The 21,376-nt window shown below is 43.0% G+C and overlaps 1 protein-coding gene across 1 annotated transcript in view; it reads right to left on the bottom strand.

Moving 5' to 3' along the window:
* Positions 1 to 19,698, bottom strand: part of Mbd2 (methyl-CpG binding domain protein 2) — a 59,194-nt gene extending 39,496 nt beyond the window's left edge. The window contains exons 1-2 of the mRNA XM_051163578.1: positions 19,139 to 19,698; positions 7,430 to 7,589 (exon numbers count right to left, since the gene is read on the bottom strand). Of these exons, the coding sequence (XP_051019535.1) occupies positions 7,430 to 7,589; positions 19,139 to 19,683 (705 nt within the window). The 5' untranslated portion in view covers positions 19,684 to 19,698. The remainder of the gene's footprint in view (positions 1 to 7,429; positions 7,590 to 19,138) is intronic.
* Positions 19,699 to 21,376: the final 1,678 nt, after the last annotated feature.

Raw genomic sequence — 21,376 nt, 5'->3', positions numbered from 1 at the left:
AGGGCACCAGATCTCGATTTAGAGGGTTATGAGCCACCACGTGGTTGCTGCGAATTGAACTCAGGACCTCTGGAAGAGCAGTCAGTGCTCTCAACCTGGAGCTATCTCTCCAATCCCAGCAGATTTTCATCTTTCACTGTGCGTGTATGAATGGTTTGGCCTGCATGCACATGTACACATCACATGAGTAGAATGCCTGCAGAAGGCCTAAAGAGGGTATCAGGTCTCCTGGACCAGCAGTCACAAGTGGTTGTGAGGCACCTTGGCGGTGTTAGGAAACAAACCCTGTCCCCTACAAGAGCAGGAGCTTCTCTTAAGCCTGGAGCCATCTCCAGCCTTGTCAGTTAAGTTTTGAGAAAAGCTCTATGAATGACAGTTCAACCGTGTACAGATTCCATAACCAAAGCATAGAGGTTTACTTTCAAATTGGTAACTTTTCACATTAAAATTTCACATTACAGAGTAAGGACTTCTGTTCTACTTACCCCAAGTGTTCATGCACAACTGACACTGTAAAGCATTACTCATGTGCCATTTTAACTCTGTAGCTTTGAATATACAATATGCTCCAGAGATATTTACAGTCCAACTGGGAAGCAAAGACTCAGTATCACTAAGGTAAATTTCCTTATAGGTTAATGAGGACAATTACTGCACAAGACTCTTACAGAGATCAAAGAAAATGGTGCGTGATAGTGACACTACGACAGTTTTTAGCCAGTTACTGACTAAAGGCTGTGTGTCTACTATATACTAGGTACTAACCAGGAGCTGAAACCATCATTTAAGAACAATCCCTGCCTTACAGCTCACATTCTGGAAGGCAGGGAAGTGAGGAACAATCAGCAAAATAGCTTGTAATTGTCTTGGCAAATAAATTCTGAATAAACAGCAGCCTTTTTTTTTTCATTAACACAATACTGAGCATGCTATCAAAATGTAGAAATGCAACCTTTTAAGGTTTCCCAGGAGAACACCTGTATCTTGGCTGTGCCTGAATGAAATCAGGAGTAGCAATTTCAAACACCACAAAATCAAACACAAACAATGCAAATTGTCTAGTAATCCATCATAGGTGGAGGTTTTGTTTTTGTTTATGTTTTTTGTTTGTTTTTGTTTTTCAAGACAGGGTTTCTGTGTGCAGCCTTGGCTGTCCTGGACTCGCTTTGAAATAGACCAGGCTAGCCTTGAACATGATCCGCCTGCCTCTGCCTCCTGACAGGGTCTATAAAGATGGCTCTGTGGCTAAGAGCACTCATTACTTTTACAAAACCCAGGCTCAGTTCCCAGCATCCATATGATGACTCACAAACACTTGTAACTCCAGTTCCAGGTGATTCAATGCTCTCTTCTGACCTCTCTGGGCTCTTGCATACATATGGTGCCCATAAACTCATGTAGGCAGTCAGGTAGGCAGGCACACATGCACACTAACATACACATGCACCCACACAAAACAGAGATGCAGAGATGGCACAGCAATTAAGAATGAGTACTGCTCTTGCACGACCCAAGTCCAGTTCCCAGCGCCCAGGTCAGATAGTTTACAACACCTGTAACTCCAGCTCCAGGAACTGTAAGCTGCTGTCTGGTGTGTGCGTGCATCATTGGGTGAACTGTGGAAGCAGCCACACACACAAATGCTTTCTGTATGACATGACCACCTCAGATTCTAGGTACAAAATTGGGCTAACACTTGAGGACCTATAAAATTTAGGAAAATAATTAGCAGAAATGAGATCCCAAATAAGATCATGTGAATGCGAGGGCACACATAACCATGTCCTCAAATCTGCCTCCACTGTCAGTGTGAGTTAAATCCAGGCGCTCTCAGAGGTTTCTGCCACAGGGGATACATGTGGTTCCCCAAAAGTTGGATGAACATAACACTATAGGGAACAAACTGCTCTCATCAGCAAGCTTACAATTTGGGGTTTTTTAGTTATTATTTTAACAATATTAATCTACCCAAATTTTTAAGCACATGTCTTGAATTAGCCTTCTAGATGGAATGCTACTAAAACAACTTCATTCACTAGAATAAATACCTTTACCCACGTGTTGAGGATATTTCTGTTCATAACAGAAAACCATAAATTCTTTGGACAATACACACTGACCGGTTCCCTTTGGTACCTCCTATTTTCTTTTACTCATTAAACAAACACTACCTAAGTCGCCATCACCTGTCTGTACAATAGTCTTAACAGCTTCCAACTCAGACCCCTGGCTTCTACTTCTGCTCTTTACTCCTCTACAGTATGTTCTCCGTGTGTAACTACACCCAGCCTGGGACTTCCTGCAAGGACCTTAAAACATTACTCTGCACATCCCCTGTGCTGGTATCTGCCAGGAATAGGCTCGTCAACTTCCTTATCCTCAGCTCTGTACCACTCGCCACTCACTCAGCTCTAAGCCCCTGGCCTTCTTGGTCTCACATACTGAGTACATCTTTCCTTAAGACTTTGCACTGGCTTTCTTCTGCATAGAATGCTTTTCTCTCAAGTTTTTGAGGAATGGCCACCTGTCATTCAGAACTCAAGTCTAAACATTACCAACAGAGAAACCAGCTCTCAGCATCATTCAGCCTAAAACATCACTCACTCGCCTGTGCATCACTTAGCTCATTGCATGACACTAGTGTTTTAATCTGTGAATTACCTTACCATCCCCCTCAAATGCAATCTCCTGGGACTTCCTCCTCAGTATTCTCAAATTTAGAATCATGCTTGCCCAGACTTTAAAAATCCTGTCAAAAAAGCTAACTGGAGACAAAATGTCATTACACATTTGGCCCTACACTGTTCAGCCCTAGCCTGAGTTGTCTTAATTTCAATCTTGAACTTAAAAGTACTAAAGGAAAATAATATAATTAAATTCAATTTATAAGATCAGTACCAAAACTATTGTCATGGAAAAGAGTGTCTGATCCAGTTGAGAAATAGAAAAGAAACGATTGCTAGGTTCATTCTACCACTGAGCTACACCCCGAGCTCTTCAGGGGTGGGGGGTGGGAGGGAGGTGCTTGTGTCAGGGCGCATGAGTGAAAGACAAGACAACTCAGTTCTCTCTTTTCATCTTTATGGAAGTTACAGAAATTAGACTCAGATCATCAGGCTTACACCTGGTGATTTCTCCATAGCATTAGGAAAAACATTTTCTATGCTTCTGTAAAACTGCATTTTCTCGATTCTTTCTTTTCAGTTTTCCATAGGAGTTTTTATTCATCTCATTTGCACTGCACTGTGGCTTTGGATGGGGTAGCCCAGTTGAAAGTAATTAAGTCACAGGGTCCCACGTGTGACTTTCCTTCGTGTCCTACACTGGGGTGGGGATTCCCAACTGATGAACCCATGAGAGTCCACAGGATCCTCTTTTGGGAACCTAAGAGACACAACTGCCTTAACTCCATCAGCTTCTCCCCAATCCCACAGGTTCTTCCCTGGTCACCAGTGCACAACCACACACACACACACACACACACACACACACAGACACACACACACACACACGTGACTGACTTGCTCAATTTTTGTTGCTTAGCAAAAATACCCTGGGCTAGAACAACTTTAAAAGGGCTTATTTAGCTAGCAATTCAGAGAAGCCAGAAAACAGGGAAGGCCCAAGCTTGATCTTAGAACAAGCCACTACTGTAGGAATGCCTATGAAAAAAAACTACAGGCTCCACAAACGTGAGACCCTGTGACTTAATCACTTTCCACTGGGCCACCCCATCCAAAGCCACAGTACTGTGGGCCGAGTCTCCAGACAAGAACCTCTAGGGGATAAACTATCCAAACTACAGCAGTGCCAAAGCCACAATTTTAGAAAGCATCAATTCTCTTTGCCTGTGACCAGCAGGCACCTAAATCTACTAATTTCTCTTGATTCGCCTCTTTCCATAACTTGTCTCACAGCATTATTTAGGCCCATTGTTTTTCTGGATTAAAACAGCCCAACTAACCTGCCTACTTCCAGGCTGACAGGGCATTTGAATTAGGAATTCAGTTTAATGTATCATTTTTAATAGAAGCAAACTTCCTACATTCCCTAAATATGCTTTGAATTCACAACCTAAGGTAGCTCGTCCTAGAATATCTCCAGTTAAATTGTAAAAATGGTTTTTCTTTTAATTTTTTATATTTGTTCTCTCTTTTTCTTCCCACTCTGCATGCAGGCGTGTGTGTGTGTCTGTGTTTGTGTGTGCGCACGCGCCGCGGTTTAAGTGCATGCATATCCCCTCTTTCTCTACCTTTACATGGGTCCTGGGAATGGAACTCAGATCTTCAGACTTGGCAGCACCCACCCAAAATTACTACAATCTTGTCTCTACTGCCCCCTTAAAACGTCAAACCCTAACTCTGAAATCTTGAAATATATCTGCATTTGAAGTTAAGGTTTTGCCTTTTCATTCTAGAGTTGAGCATCAGGGTAGGCACCAGGCATACACAAACATATAAGCCATATGTGTGGCCATAGCTACCAGAATCCCATCCCATAATGTTCCACTGTAATAAAACTGCTCTGACTTCACCACAGCCTAGCTAGCTATACTATTACATACTTTCTTGGTATTCTGAGCCACCTGTCCCCATTGACCCTAGTGAGATCTTCAGTAACCTACTTGGTATTTCAATTCTATTCTATCACCTTGAGAGATGGATAAGGGTGACTACAAATAATTATAGCAGTGGTAAGAATAATCAATAAAGTGTAATTAAATCAAGAATGCAGTCAATTTGGGGGGTTAAATTAAGACTAAATTTGAAAAAAAAAAAAAAAAAGCAGAAACAAGCAGAAAAACTGCAATGCATGTTAATCCAAACCGATGCCCACACCACCCTACCAACTCTGGAAGGTAATCAGAAGCCACTCTACAAAGATCTCCAAAGGAGTCTTTTCCATTACACACGAAAAGAGCACTCATTAGCAATAATATAGAAGACACACATCAAGATCAAGTTACAGCTGGCCACTCCTGATTAAACCCTTACTTGTTAAAACTTTTATTTTTTTAAATTTTTTTAACTTTAGACAAGCTTGCTACATTTAGAAATTTCGGCCAGACACTTGGCACTTCCCAGCTTTTTTTTATACAATACTATCATGAAAAACAACATCAGTTAAGTACATGACAAATATTCTTTTCTGTTTGTGACGACAGTGTTACTTCTAAAGCGAGCCTGCTTTTAAAATTGCAACAACTCCACATTGTAGCTACTTACCTAAAACAAAAATCAGGTCAAGGTAAGACCAAGCAGCAAAACTACATACAGACTGTCAGAAAACAACAGAAATGAAAGGCACTTCCAAACGTGTGTTGTATGACTTTATTAAACAAACGCGTTACCACTATTGACTTGTAGAATCAGGTGGACAGGAAAGTAGTATTTATTTAATAGGCTCCTATGTGCAAGGTTTTGGGCAACTATACAAAACAAAAAACAAAACAAAAACAAAAGGAAGAGAGGCCTGCTCTCAAGGAGCGCACAGTCTAGCTGAAGCACAGCCACAAACACAAGGGCAAAGCCCAGCAATCCTTAAGGAAGAAGGGACAGGATTCCGAGCTATGCAGGCAGTGGAGCTGAGCCTCAGCAGAGGACGTCACCAGATGGAGGGGGAGGGGGAAGCACATTCCAAGCAGAGGAAACAGCACAGAAGCAAGCAGATCTTGAAAGCGCATGCCATGCTGCAGGGTGATGAGTGGTCCAGAGCAGCTAGAGCAGAAAGATGCACACAAACTAGAGACGCATTAGTGTTTGGTTTTTAATGAACCGTAACTGTCAGGAAGTAAAGCTTCAAATTACAGTAAATGAGGCTAAACTGTGATTCTGGGAACAACAGGGTAATTTAAAAGCATTCTCTTCATTTCATAAATATTTAAGTCCTTCCGTAGGGTATTCAGGCGGCTGTTAGAGCCTACAGGCAGTCCCACTAGCCTGCCTTTCATGGTCCTAGCAATTCTGATGTCATCATCTGCCATGGCCACCAGGTGTGTGCCTGATAAGAGGACCTTGCAAACCTCCCCAGCTCTCTCTTATTGTCTCTCAGTTTCTCTCCGTCTCTGTACCTCTGTCTCTGTCTGTTTGTCATAGATACCCTCCTCTCCCCCTCCCCCTTTCCCATAATAAACCCGCTTTATACCAAATATGCTGCAGTAACACTTCCATCATTATTATAACAGTAGCACTGTGCTTAGTGTTTTAAAGTAGCAGTTTTAGAAAACTTTAATTGTCATATATACACATTTATATGTAGACGTGTGTGTGCGCGCACGCATGTGTGCGCGTGTGGGTCTGGGGCAGGGATGAAGAGAAGGAGAAAAAGCACTTGAGCCAGAAGGCATCCTACACTGGACACAATGCTCAGCAGAGTAGACTGGTGGACAGGGGGAAGGGGAGGGGGACAAGGAGAGGGAGAGAGACAGAATAAATAGCATGGGCAAACATCTTGCTAAGTGTTTTTATGTTAATTCCCACGTTTTCATGATAATGCTATGCTATGTGAGACGTTTTATTACAGGGTTCTACAAAGGCCCACCAGAAGCTAAGGAAGTTGTCTATTACTGTATCAGCTAAGACCCAGCACAGCCAAGTTCCCCAAGCGCAGCTGCCTCCTGAATGAACTGTACCCTGAGGGTCTGGAGGGTCCCATCAGTCAAAACCTAAGAAATGTCTCTACTTTTCACTCTGTTTTCACAAGATTGGTGTGGTGATAGCAACACACAAACACAGACTCCTAAAATGTATAGGAATGGAAAACTTGTAACAACTGATAACAAAGGCATTAAAATCACTGCCATAGACATCTGCAGTGGTGACTTCTACCTCAGCTCCTGACTCAGCACTATGGTGGTAATCTACTCTGAGGAAGCAGGCAACTCAATGCGTGTTCTGTGTTCACACTTTCCAGGTGTCCTTGGAAGAAAGCAGCTTTGTTTTGTTTTTGTTTGGTTTGGTAAAGATTCTAAAGCTTCAATCAAGGCAAATTAACACAGTCAACTGTGACTTATAGTGCTATAATCAGGCAAGAGGCTCAAGAAAATTAAGGGCTAGTGAAAACGGTGAGGATGAGAATGATTCTGTCTGTTAAGTTGTGTCATCAACATCAAAGTCAAAGTTACACTGCCCCTCCTCAAATTCTAAACTTAAAAATTACTACGCAATTATACACTACGAGGTAAAGTTATCTCTTTTTAGACAAAAGGAAAGAAAAAGCTATCCTAATGAGATACTGACATGCACAGTTACTTAACTTTCTCTGTGCGAGTACTTCCAAATATAGAAAAATAAAGACCCACTTATAAATTTTAAAAGGCTCTAGTGGAGAGAGACGCTTGGACAACCAAGATCTCCATGGCACAGTCACAACATAAATCACTCGGGAGAGCTTGCAAAGTGCCAGTCGATGCCTAAGTACATTTACCAACCTTGTTCTGATTGAGAGGGTCATTCCGCAGTCTCTGTTTGTTCTTCTGTAGTTTACTGGGCATCATCTTGCCAGTTCTGAAGTCAAAACTGCTGAGGTCAACGGCATTTCCCAGGTATCTTGCGAGCTGTGGTTTACTTCTGAACTTCTTACCACTTGGGCTAGAAGAAAACAAGTTTGATTGTAGAAAAGGAAATAATAATAGCCCCTACATAGCTTTTCTAAATAGATCCCTATACAACCTTTTGAACAGTAATGTCTGGTCTCGATTGTTAGAAATTATAATTGTATGGGTTTGGTTTTAATTTCGGAATTATCACAATTCTTGAAAGAACTTCTTAGCTTTCTGCAGAAAGAGATAATGTCTATTTAATACAGCTCTCTCGTACGTGCACACTGGAGCACTGCACATGCTGCTGCAGATTACCCTGCTAACACTCACCGAGGTACCTGCTAGAGGACTGAGCACAGCCACACACACAGAACCGAACACTCCCTGCTAGTCTTCATTCTCACCAACTTCTTTCCACACTGTCTTTTGAAACCACTGGTTTGCATACAATGCCAACAGCTCAGAAGCTTTTAAAGTCAGTAGCTAACTTAAAACTTATGCATTTGGAATCCACATAATGTGACACAGGCTTATAACAGACTTATAATAGGAAAAATGAAACTCTCAAACTTTGACATGTAAATATTTCCTACTAAAACAACTGAAATGAAAAACAAGTATTAATACTGTGAACCTATTTGTTCAATTCTGACATGACTTTTGCTTTGACAAACTAAGGTAGGCTATCATCTGAGGTTATATTTAGAAACACATATGTATATACATGTACGTATATGAATACAATAACAACTAATGACAAAAGAGGCCACAGATTTGAAGGAGAACAGAGAGGAGTATATAGGAGGTTTGGAAGGAGGAAAGAGGGAAATGTAAAATTAAAAAAAAAAAAAAAAAATCAGCAGGGCAGTGGTGGTGCAAGCCTTTAATCCCAGCACTCGGGAGGCAGAGGCAGGTGGATCACTGTGAGTTCAAAACCAGCTTGGTCTACAAAGCGAGTCCAGGACAGCCAAAGCTACCTGTCTCAAAATAAATAAATTAATTAATTAATTAAAAATAAAAATAAAAAAATCATAGAGATCTAAAGAGAGAAAAAAATCAAATAAAATAAGTCTATCAAAAATAATTTCTTCTCAGCCAGCTGTGAGGACACAGGCCAGGCCTGTGATCCCAGCACAAGGTCAGCTTCAACCACAAGGCTACTTCCAGATTAGCCTGGGCTACGCGAAAACAAAGCCAGATAAATAAACAATTTACTTCTTATAATAAAAGCTACCAAAGATGCAAAATTATAAATATGCCAGGACTGCAGAGACCTTCCTTAAAAGGCTTTTTGTGTCACTAATCTGTAAGTTGCTTTTAGGGAAAATTTCCTGAAAGTCTTTTCTAGCAATTTTTTTTTTCAGCCAAATATGCTAGAGCAAACTGTGGCTGTGTCTGCAGAAGAGTCCCTGGGAATCCTAGAGAGTATCTCTGAGAGACTACGACCTTGCACTGACTGGTCACAGAAGTCCAAAATAATTCAACAGACAAAGAATTTTAAAGACACCAGGAAACAAAATAATAAAACATTACTGTGAATGGAAGTAACTTTAGGCTCAAGGCTGAAGAGCGGCACATGTCATCTGTCACATACTAGGGTATCCTGTAATTGCAAATTCTAGACAGCTGGGAGACCTATCTACATTTGTTTTTTCCAATCCCATGACTTAAGTAAGCATTCTTGGAACACAATTCAAAGTATAAAATACTCATCCAACAGTTGACAATAACAACCACCATTAACCAGATCATAAGAGAATAAATTATGTAGCCAAAACCAAAATCCACTCTGGGAAGAAAGATAGGATCACACACAGAATGCCTCACATCGAATTGTAACTTATATTGGAAAACAAGCCATCAGGTTACTCCCAACACTGGCCAGCATTTGATCACCACTTCCAAGCACACGCTCCCCGCTTCTCTCCCTGCCTGGACTCCATCAGTTACTCCATCTTCACCAGTGGCATCCCTGCCTATGTAGTACCTAATGCTCCAAGACAGAAGGACACTAACAGTCCCTCTGTCCCCACATCCCCCAGCTACCCATCCAGCATTAAGTTCAAATTCTATATGCTCAGAGTCCCCAAACCTGACAAAATGGCTTCTACTCCTTAGTAAGTCATCAAAAGCACAACTAAAAATACTGTTTCTAGACTTTTCCCTGTCAACTTTGATATCCTGAATTCCAAACTCAGTGACTGAAATATGCCATGTACCTTTGATTCCTCGCAGTCTATCTTTCGAGGTGGGATAAACCTGTCAATGAGTTATTAAATCCTCCAAGTCCACCTAGACTGCCACACCCTTTAGGTAGCCTTGTTATTCTCCAATCCAAATTAAAAATAATTGTAGAATCCTCTAAAATTTTATTTCATTACAATTCCTGTATGTTTCCTCAATTCCTATATATTTTCAACAACCAAATATTATAAACTCCTTTTTCTAAAACTCACAAAGGTCACTGAACAAAGTAACTTTCTGACAACACAAGTCTTATCAATTGAAAAAGAATGTAATTTTCTTTTGTAAGCACGCTGGGATAAAACTTTAAATTTTTCATGTTTAGTCAGTTTTACTACATGTCTTATTAAATCACTCAAGTTAATTTGAAAAGTTACAAAACTTATACTGCTCAGTCATTTATATGATCACAGTTTTAATTAAGCTAGAATACTCACGTATCTCCTATAATCAAATACTCATGTGACTGATAAAAAACATGGAGTAAATAAGGGAATGAGGAGAGGAAGGGAGGGAGGGAGGATGCTAGGCCTGGAAATACGTGCTGTGATCTTAGCTACCTGGAGGCTGAAGCAAGAGAGAGTTCAAGCCCAGTCTGGGTAGTTTTGAGGAAGTAAAGAGTGCGGGTGATATAGCTCAGTTGCAGGATGCTAACCTAGCATCTATCCACAAGAGGAAAGCAAATATGTTACTTTGGCAATGATACCAATGACTTCAGACACACAGTTCAGAAAGACTTGGAATAACCCCACCTCAACATCCCCCACCCTCAAATAGTAACAGCCTAAACAGGAAGCCACGGAAGAGAACTTTTAAAAGCTGTGATAGGATGCTGGAGTGTAGCTCTCCACAAAGCATGGCTTCCAGCAGGAGTGCGGGTGGGGACGGACTCAGCTCTCTTTAAGGGGCAGGCCACTAAGAGTTGGACCATGCTCCGGTGAATATACAGACAGCACAAATTGGACTTTTGTTTTTCTGGGGTGGAAGGGTCACAAGGGCAGGGGGAGGAGCGGGGATGGACAGAAAAGGGAAGCAAATGTTATAGGGGTATATGATGTGAAATTCCCAAAGAATCAATAAAAATATTATGTTGGGGGGGAAAAAACTCCAGTACAGGATAATGAACAAGAAAATTTCTTTCCACAAAATAAAATAAAAATTCTTAATCAGATTTCCTCCTAAAGATCTTTTTGATGGAATAAAAAGTTAAGCTCTATATGGACTTTGTTTCAACTGACTTTCCAGAACTTGAAAATATTCGGGCGGTAACTTTTACCAAAAAGATAAGCACCAGTGTGCTTAGCATGTGGCTGAAATAATAACAAAGTCATTTGGGAAAGAACCAATACATTTCAAAATTGAGTGTGCAAGAGGTATTATTTCTTTATGTGCTAAGTCGCCTTGAAAATATGCCATCATCTCAGTGTCACTCATCTACAGAGCAAAACTCATTCAGGAGGCTTTACTCTAAACACTTCTCTCCTCAGACCAAGAAGATGTAAATACCTGAGGACTCAGTCCCAAGACACAGTTCAGGTGTCCAGTGTGGGGCCAGCAAGCACAAGGCCCAGTGCCGGCCTCTCGCACAGGAAGGAGCAATTCTGACTGCATCAGTGTACGCCTAGAGTAACATGATTTAAAACACCTCCAACGTTAATTTTTTAAAAAGCAAGTATCAACTGTTAATTATAATTTTTTAAAGTCTCACAAAACTCCACTAAACTATATAATCCACGAAGAGTAAAATGCAGACATTTTCAATGTTCAAAATACCAAGTGGTGACGATAAGTTCCGCTTCACTCCCGTCACGCGATGGGACTCTGCAAGCTATCTCGCACATATGTGCCCCACAGAAAATAGCAGGACAAACCAAGGTCCTTTCTGTAACATGCATCAAGAAAGTATACCTGCCTGCTGAGGACATGTTAAGACCTTCCTCTGCAGGACAGAAAGGCAAGCAATTGGAAGACAAGGCCCAAGAGACAGTAAAGTAGGAAATGGACTCCTGAGATTGGCACCATCTGCTCAGTAGCGACTGACCCCGGCAGGGTCTGGCTGAGCACTGCGCACTTGACTGCATTCCCATCTGCCCTCCAAGATGGCTGCTAGTGGTCCCCATCTCAGAAAAACCAGGACCTGCAAAGCAACTAAGCTTTACTCTAGAATGCCAACTAAACTTACATTCTCCAAGTATCAATTCATAACGTAGGCTTGCCGTGTTGCTTTCTTACCACTAGCAGACTGTGAATACTATTAGTCATTCTCAGCTTGCTCTAACTGAAGCTAATCCAGTAATGCAATACTCTTTCAGTTTCGACCACATAGGAAAATTCCCTGTCAACTGCCCCTATGCCTGAACTAGCTTGCAATCATGCCTTTAATTTCTCTTACCCACTATTTAAATAGACATCAAAGTCATGGGTTGAACTTCTCAGTTCATATGATGGCATTTCATCTCTTGAGTCTCCTTTAATGTCTGTCAAACTGATTAAAGTGACGGCTAAACCTAACTCCACCTTAAGGAATCTTAACATAATTACCCAAAAGAAACAATATGTAAAAGAAAAGTTAAAAGCTGCACCTGCCACACCAGAACACTTAGCTCTGCTTACATTGTTACCGCATTGTGAGCTCACTGGCAGCCTCCCTGAGCTATATGTGTGAAGCTCTTCACTACCACAGGGCACATCCTGATGACAAGATTTCCTCAAGCCAGTTTCTGACAGGGCTCTGAGTGTAGCAGCCACTACAGTGGACTGAGATGCAGCAACCTGTGAGGGACAGTGGCACCTCAGAAGGCAGAGGGCTAGTAACACTGATAAAGAACATGCTCAGAAGTACAGCACTGCCCATCACTATCAGGAAGATCTGTAAGAGGAATTAAAAAGAACGCTCACGCAGGGGGAAAAAAAAAATCTATGTACTTTAACACTGGAAAGGTTCAAACTAGCCAAAACCCCAACTTCTTTAAAAAAAAAATACTTTTTTTTTTACTTTATGGACATTTTACTTGTATGGACATTTTGCCTCAATGTATGTCCGAGTACTACATGTGTGCAGTGACATTGTGTCTCTTGCAACTAGAGTTACAGACAACTGTAAGTCACCATGAGGATGTTAAGAATGAAACTTCAAGTCCTCTGGAGGCGCAGCCAGTGCTCATAACCACTGAGCCATCTCTCTAACTTTTTAAACTTTTTAAATTGTTTCTTTACCCCTTTATATTAAGTTTGAATATATATTTTTTTAAAAAAGGAGTTCCTTAACATTAAATACAACTTTTAAATTTTATCTGAGGCTAAGTTGTAAAATTAGAATTATCTTTTTGTACTTCAATACAAGCCCTGTCAGCAGGAAACTACCAAATCAACTTTTTAAAACTGCACACCCCTTCTTCAAAAACCAGTGTGCATTGGCAGGAGAATGACTCAGGTCGATTCCTCACAACACCCCCGCTCCCCTGTAATGTAAGCGATCCTACCATGCACATTCAAAAGCCTCTGTCCAATATGCTCCAGTGGGTTTTTATTACCCATGTATATTATTTCTACCTTGATGTCTGACCAGTTACTAAATAATCATCTTTGAACACAACCTGCACATGACCACAGCCAAAATGGTCTTAATCACGTCAGGTCATGTGACAGACTGATCTGCTGTCTGGCTCTGCATTCTAAAGGAGCCAAGTGCTCTTCCTGAAACTGCACACCAAATGCAGCTAGCTCCTCCTTAAAAGCCCTGAATGTAAATTTAGTTCTTAGAATATGAATATATGTATGTATGTATTTATATACATATATGTGTATATAATGTAGCATATGTTATATAAAATATGTTTATAATATATATTAGTTAACATAATATGTTAGATAATTTTTATGTTTTATGTAAGTTTAAAATAGAATTAAAAATAAACATAATAGCTTTTGGTGGACTTCCCTCCCATTAGCAGAAGAGTCAAATGCCTTAGCTCTGCATTTGAGGCTTTTTTTATTTTAGCCTGGCTCCCTTTAACCTTTCAACTATTTCTCTAACCTAGTGACCTTTGTTCCAACCAAGTTGGTTGATTCATTCTATAACGAATTTCTTAAATGACTCATCTTTTTACCTGGACCATAACGCAATGCTCCAATCTCCAAAATCTCCTCTGGAGACTCCTACTTTCCTTAGTATCCTGTACTAAGTCCCCTACAACGCTTAGGAAAAGAAGTGTTTCCCTTCTCTGAATGCTTGGCAAAAGCACAGCTGTGACAGGAAAATAATCATGACCTGACTGCCGACTTCTCTTCTACATCTGCAATACTGAGCTCTGTGTGGTGACAGAATTTCCACGTTTAAATCTTATCTCCACAAGCAGCCTACTGAAGTAGTTATTTATGAATTAAATAAACATATTAATTTGCTTCAAATAGTGAAGGCTGGGTCCAGGGTAATAACCTGGGCTACGACTACAGTAATGCCTTCCCAGCTGTGAGGGATTACATCCCTGGAATTGTGAGCAAAATTAAACCCATAGGCCACTCCTTACTGAATGTGGGGCCTATCTGGTTACCTGAGCAAGGACAGTATTAATCTCTGTGCCAAATATTATGAGGTACATGTGACAATCAGACCCCACCAATGAGTGGGCAAACAAGCCTGGAGGATGCTGTGGCATGCTCACAGTGCCTCCTGGGAAGCCCAAGAGCTGGAGAACCATCTCCAGTTCGAACCTTCTACCTAGCTGCCTCCTGTGGAGACTCCTACTGCTGCTAAGATCACTTGTGAATTTATGGGCTTCAACATCTGAGCCCTGTTCTTTCTAGTTCAAGAAAGTGAAGCCAGCCATGGTAGGTAGGTTGTGCCTGCAATTCCTACACCTGGAATATAAATAGAGGGACTTTCATGAGTTCAAAGCTAGCCTGGGATTATATGGCAGGCAAATACCAGGCCCAACAAGGCTGCACAGGAAAAAAAAAAGGAAAGAAAAGAAAAGCCAAGAGAAATCGAGCTCCTAAAGAATCCTATGAAGAGGAAAGTATAACCAGCAAGTGTTACACAAAAAGCCAAATACTGGAAATGACAAGGTCAAGGCCAGTAAAAATAAATAAATAAATAAATATACAAATACTGTTTTATGGATGCAAATGTGGCAATAAATTTTTTTCAGAAACTGTACCAATGGACCCTATAGTTTAACAGACCCCACCCTTCTTTTAAACCTGCTTCAGATGATAAGATATGAACTGCCACAGCACTATCTCAGTAATCCTGACAGAAGGCATAATTATAGTGCTTAACTGGCAACCAGAGGTGCTTCTGTTACAACTCTGGCAGTTTCAGGATAGAGCCAAAACATATTCTACCAAACCTAAGGCTTTCCCTGTGTGTTTAATTTCAGCCCAATTAATAAGTGTCAGGCACACCCTCTGTTAATAGGCATGGTTTAGTTTAAATTAATCTCCCCAGGAGCGGGCTAATTCGGGGTTACCATTACTAGAGTCTGTGTGAATGGCTGGGCACAGGTGTTCACATTACCACAGGAGCGGTCACCTTAGCCTGCCGCTAACGGATACGGCTTTGTGGGCTTCTGATTTAAAGGCAAGTACAGTAAGGAGCATGATGTCTAAAACTGAGTCTGAAAAGGAATCTGAACACAGTTACACAGTTACACGCCGTAATCCATCACAGAAAATCACTATCACAAATCGAAGAGAAAAATACACTGCAAGCTTCACAAAGTACTTTGTGCTTCCTTAGTGATTCAGAGCAAAGCCAGTCAGAGGAGGGTCACAGCAGGGTGCCAGCAGCTCTACATTGGAACTATTACCCTGAGAGAAGCTAACAAGCCACAGAAAGCTCTCCTTGTAGCCCTAAATAGGCAAGTGTGGCACACCTGTTCTATATGTCCTTTCGATTTTAAAGTACAAGAAATGATACTGTAGTGTCTACAAAAAGATGTAATTGTCACTATATTGCTCAATGACCTTCCTAGAGATGAATTTGTACAGAAAGTTGGTTTTCAACTGGTTGAACTGGGATTATCTACCAAGAATCATTAATATTTAAATTTGTTTTAAAAAAAAAAAAAGGCAACTCTACTCTCAACAAGCAGGAAAATGTGACCCTGAACAGAAGGGAGTTCTGTGCAGCGTGACTAGTTTCTTTTTGTCTACTTTTGTCTTGTAGTGCTGGATCCAGTGCGGAGCCTGGAGATGCCAGGCAAAGTCTGAGGACACAGCTCAGAACGTGGGGAACTTGAAGACAGGTGAGAGGACTATCCTCTAATCCCTAGGGTCCACGCAGGAGGCAACTGTCCTGGCTGAGTCTCAGCAAACGGTGAAAAGCTAGCTACACCAGATGAAGGGGCTAGCTCTGGCTACACCAGATGAAGGGGCTAGCTCTAGCTACCCCAGATGAAGGGACTAGCTCTGAAGGGACAGGTTCTGGCAGAAACTCTCACTACATATGGAAGAAGAAACCTCATACAGTCTGAGGCCTCCATACACACATACATACATACACACACCACACAGACATACATTGCATAAAAGATGTTTTACTGGTGGCTTAGGCCTTTAATCCCAGTTCTTGGGAGGCGGAAACAGTAGACCTTTGAGAGTACAAGACCAGCCTGGTGTACATGGTGAGACTCCATTTCAACAACAATAACAATAATGATAAATGCTAAACAAGAGCTCTACACCAGTCCTAAGCTCTGCTTATTTTATTTTTAAATTTTAAACTGAGCATGGTGGCTGCCGCCTTTAATACCAGCACTAGGAGGCAGAGGCAGGCAGATCTCTGTCAGTTCAAGGCCAGCCTGATCTACAAAGAAAGTTTCAGGAGAGCCAAAGTCACACAGAGAAACCCTGTCTCAAAAAAAAAAAAAAAAACCTAAAAACAATTAAAAGTTTAAATTTTTTTGGTTTCTAATTTTTTTACATATATGCATTTATTATTTGGTGTGCATGTACAGTGGACAGTATGCACAGCATGACTAGGTGAGAGGACCTTATCAGTCCTCTCCTTACAGCACGTGGGTTCTAGGAATTAAACTCAAGTCATGGGGCTTGACAGCAAACACCTTTACCTGCCCAACCACCTCCCCAGCCTCTAATGCTGTATTTCTACAAACAAGAGTCTAATTGCATTGGCCAGGCTGGCTCAAACCCCAGGCTCAAGTGATCTTGTCCCTTTATTTCCCGAGTCCCTAAGACGACAGGCATGTGCAACCACACCCAGTTTTCAATCAATAGCTTTTCCAGCTACATATCCAGAAAAAGTAGAGCACAAGCTTTGCTATAATGCGAAGTTGGTTGGAATAAATACAGCACTCCAAAACCAAACAAACCGTATCCCAAGCCAAGATCCATAAGCAATGAAATACAAATCCCACAGTGCTCAACTGGGGATGGAGCTAGTCTGCAAGGGATTCAAACACACACACACACACACACACAACACACACACACACAACACACACACACACACACACACACACACACCCTTGTCAAATACATCAATGTATCTGCCTCCAGGACATCAGAAGCAGTTCAGGCAAAGCCTATGCAGACTGCCTACTGAGAAGCAATAGCAGTAAAATGGAATGTAAAGTGAGGAAGCCTCGTGAGTGGCTCTAAATGAAAGCAATGGGCCTGGGAGTAGCAGCATTTTATTCTTAGCACCATCGTAGCACTGAGCTGAACACACACCATCACCTTCACAGTTTTCACACAGCCGTTCCCAGCCAGGCCTGGCGGTAATCCCACCTACACAGGGGACTGAGCGAGAACATCATGAGCTCAAGGCAAATTCAAAGCCAGCAAACTTAGGGCTCTAGTCACAAAATTGTATGGGGGGGGGGGTGTGGGGGGGGAGGATATGACACAGTTTGTAGCACTTGCTCAGTGAGTACAAGGAGTTGATTCAACCCCCATCACTGAAAATAAGTTGTCTCAAACAAAGTGAAAATATGAGTTGGAATGCCACACTTTTTTTTTTTTTTTTACTTCAAGAGCTGAAAGTGAGTCAACCAATCATTCCAGCAGCCAGCAAGGATGGGTTCAGCATCTGGGGATGCTGCTGGCCTGCAGATGCACCAAGCCCTAAGTGTGACCAACAGAACTAAGGAGGGGAAAGCATTGTGTTCATATTTACATCTATACCAGCAGTAACTACATTCATTTTGGTGCATGTGCTTGTAACAACTTTTTAACTTTTCAACTTAAATATATTCATATATGAATTGAAAATAGTATGCACATTTCCCCTGCCTCGTCCAAGGACCAATAGGAAATCTTTCACATTATTCCAACTTTTGAATGACTAACAACTAGGTCCCAAATTTTACTCAGATATTACACAGGCTGAGAATTATTCGATCTATCCACAAGCAGGGACCTCCAAACTACTGCATATGACATGTTTGTGCCGTCCTGTGAATGGGAAGTCCTAGAGGTACATTTAGTCCGTTTGTTTATACTCCCACTGATATCAATGGCCACTGACCCTTTCCCGAGCTTGTCGTCACCGATCACGAATGAAGAACGTGAGCAGCATAAACACAGTACTGCAAGATCACATCCAAGCGAAAAGCCTTGAAACATTTCACGTTTATTTTAACTTGAGTCCTGGTTGACACTTGGGGAAAGATAATTAACTACTGCACGGGCTGCTTACGAACTACAGCAGCAGCAGCAGCACCTCTGGCCTTTGCTCAACCAGAAGCCAACAGCACCCTCTTCCCCAGGTGAGAAGCACAAGTCTCCAGACATTGCCACATGGTCACTGGGGAATAAATGCTGGCCTAGGAGCCTGACAACTTCCGTTGTCAAAAAAGAAAAAAAAAATGTACTGCTGGGCTAAAGCGTTCCAGTTTCTGGAGTTACAAATGCCTACTTGTGTGAAACCTCCCTGGATCCTACAAAGTTAACTGAAACTCTGTTCCTGTAGATGGCTAATTCTTCCACGAGTGCAAGCCTAAATGCACTTCTGATGATGAATCTGGGACATGCTGGGACAGGCGCCAACAGTGACTGGGTTTTATAGTTTCGATGAATTACACCTTCTTTTAACCCTTTCACGGACTGACTAACCAAACCTCCCATTAACCCTTTCCTGGCACACCATTTTCCCGGAAGTCTTCTCCTGAATGTGTTCTTACCTTGCAGATACTTGTGCCCCCTCATTCCACTCAGGTCTAACCTCTGCCAAGGGCTTCATTACCCCCCACCCCCTACACCACTTTGCCCGGTCCTTGTCACAGACCTCCAGGACTCTGCTCACATACAGCAAACCCCTGCCCTTGGCCGGCTCTTGACCCCGACCCCGACCTGACACAGCGCCTCACCCCCGCACCCTCAGAGAGGTACCTGAAATAGTAGACATCGCTCTTGCCAGCACTGAGCCCTGATTTTCGGATCACTTCCTCCTTCTTCCATCCGGGGGGGAGGGCCGGGCAGTCCATCCTCTTCCCGCTCTCCGTGGCCCGGGGTCCCCTGGGCCCCGGCCCCGAGCTCCCCGACGGGAAAGGGACAGGATCACGCCGGGGGGCGACGCCGCCACCGCTGCCGACGCCGCAGCCGCCCGCGCCGCCGTCGCCGCCAAGGCCGCTGCCGCCACTCTGGGGACGGCCGCGGCCCCGGCCCCGGCCCCGGCCACGGCCCCGACCCCGGCCACGGCCACGGCCACGGCCACAGACGCCGCCGCCCCGGGCCGCCTGCTTCCACCGCCCCCGGCCACGGCCGCCGCCCCGAGCGCCTTCCCTGCGCACGCCGCTCACCGGGGAAGGAGCGAGCGCGCTGCCCTGGCCCCCCTGCTCTATGGCGGAGTCGCCGCCAGCGCCGCTGCCGCCCGCCGCGCTCTCCCCCTCCTCCTGCTCCGGGCAGCAGCGGCCTCCCCCCGGGTGCGCGCGCATCCAGCCCCCTCCCCAGCCGGCTCTGCGCTTCTTCCGTAACCGAGCCCTTGGAATCCCGGAGACCCGCCCCGCCCGCAGCGCGGCGCGCGGGGGACGCGCGCAAGCATCATAGAGCGGGCGCGCACAGAGCGGCCCTCCCGCCTGGGGCGTGGCCCCGGCCGCGCCTCTTAGGTCCTCCAAGCTCTGGGCACGGCCATACTGTCTCCGCCTCCTCCGAGCCACGCCCCCTCGCCCACCTGCTCCGCCCCCCGCCCTGTCCCGCCCCTTCTCGCCCTTCCGGCCCAACCCCCACTGGAGAGGCGGAACGCTGAAAGGAGGCTTGGGTGGAATCTGGCTGACAAGTGTGGAGACTGGCAGGGCTACTTTATTTCAAATAGGGTTAACTGTACCCATGGTGTGAGGTTACATGTGTTTGCTTCGCAGTTAAGGAACAAACAAACAAACAAAACAGATGGCTCATTTTCTATTTTCAAACTCAGCTGTTCTTTGAATGCGATGGCAGGTATCCTCCTGTCCACCATGGTTTTTCAAGGGACTTCAGAAAGAAAGAATGAAACTCTATAAAAAGTGTTATCAGTGTTCTCCAGAGCTGGGAGTCAGGGCTGTTGACCAATTCTAGGACTTTTTAATGGTACAGGAAGAGGAAAAAAATGGAATATTCTGTTCAGTTGTAAGGGTTTGGCTTCTCGATTCTCTGTAGAATGGCTAAAACCCCTGAATTCATCTGAAATTGACCTCATTTCGAGAAATCTTTTCTTGATTTAAACTTCCTTGTGTCGTATAAAAAAATATTGGTGGTGACCTTTGACCTGGTAAAGACGTCTTTATGTAGAAAGTCCAGTTTTACCCACTAAACTCCTCCTTCAGGAATCTGGGTATAACTCTTCCAAGTCGGCCAACTCACTCTTGTGGGGTAAGTTTAAAGGATAGCGGAACGTTATTTAAGGAAATGGATTTAAATGTTAGAAAGTTAGGCTTTACTCTTACTTGAGAGGTTGAGTTTGCTGTGTGGTCCAGCATGGCCTTAAACTCACGTAATCAAGTGCTGTCCAGCCCCAGCCTCCCATGTACTTGGAACTGCGGTGTCATACATCGCTCCACCTGGCTTAATGGAATTTTGAATTATTATAAAGTCCCTTTACAGACACGTGGTACTGAAACCCACTATGATATGCTATAAAATGTTTGAAAGATGAGACTACACTGCGGCAGATTGGTGATAAAGTTGGATTTCTAAACATAGAGAACCCAAAGTTTGAGGGCCAATTATAACATACAGGGAAAAGTATTTAATGTAATGAAATAAAAAATTAAAGGTGATTTGTCTAGTATGAAAACATTAACTCATACACACAAAGTTGCCTTTAATGCCCATCATAAACAGCTTTTTTCTTTTCTTTTCTTTTCTTTTTTTTTTTTTCACGACAGCATTTCTCTGTGTAGCCTTGGCTACCCTAGACTCATTTTGTAGACTAAGCTGGCCTTGAACTCACAGCTATCTGCCTGCCTCTGCCTCCCAAGTGCTGGGACCATGCCCAGCCTTATAAACGTCTTTTAATGTACTTGATTAGGGATATAGTAAATAATAACTTCCTGCAGAGAACCTAACTAAAAATGTGGCCAGCAAAGAGTTTGAATATCATGGAGAAATCAGAACTGGAACTGTGTGCTTTTAGGAATGGTAAGTGAACAT

Source organism: Acomys russatus, chromosome 20, assembly GCF_903995435.1.
Source record: "Acomys russatus chromosome 20, mAcoRus1.1, whole genome shotgun sequence".
NCBI classification, from domain to species: domain Eukaryota; kingdom Metazoa; phylum Chordata; class Mammalia; order Rodentia; family Muridae; genus Acomys; species Acomys russatus.
Note: the sequence above shows the minus strand (reverse complement) of the source record. Positions and strands in the feature narration are given on the sequence as shown.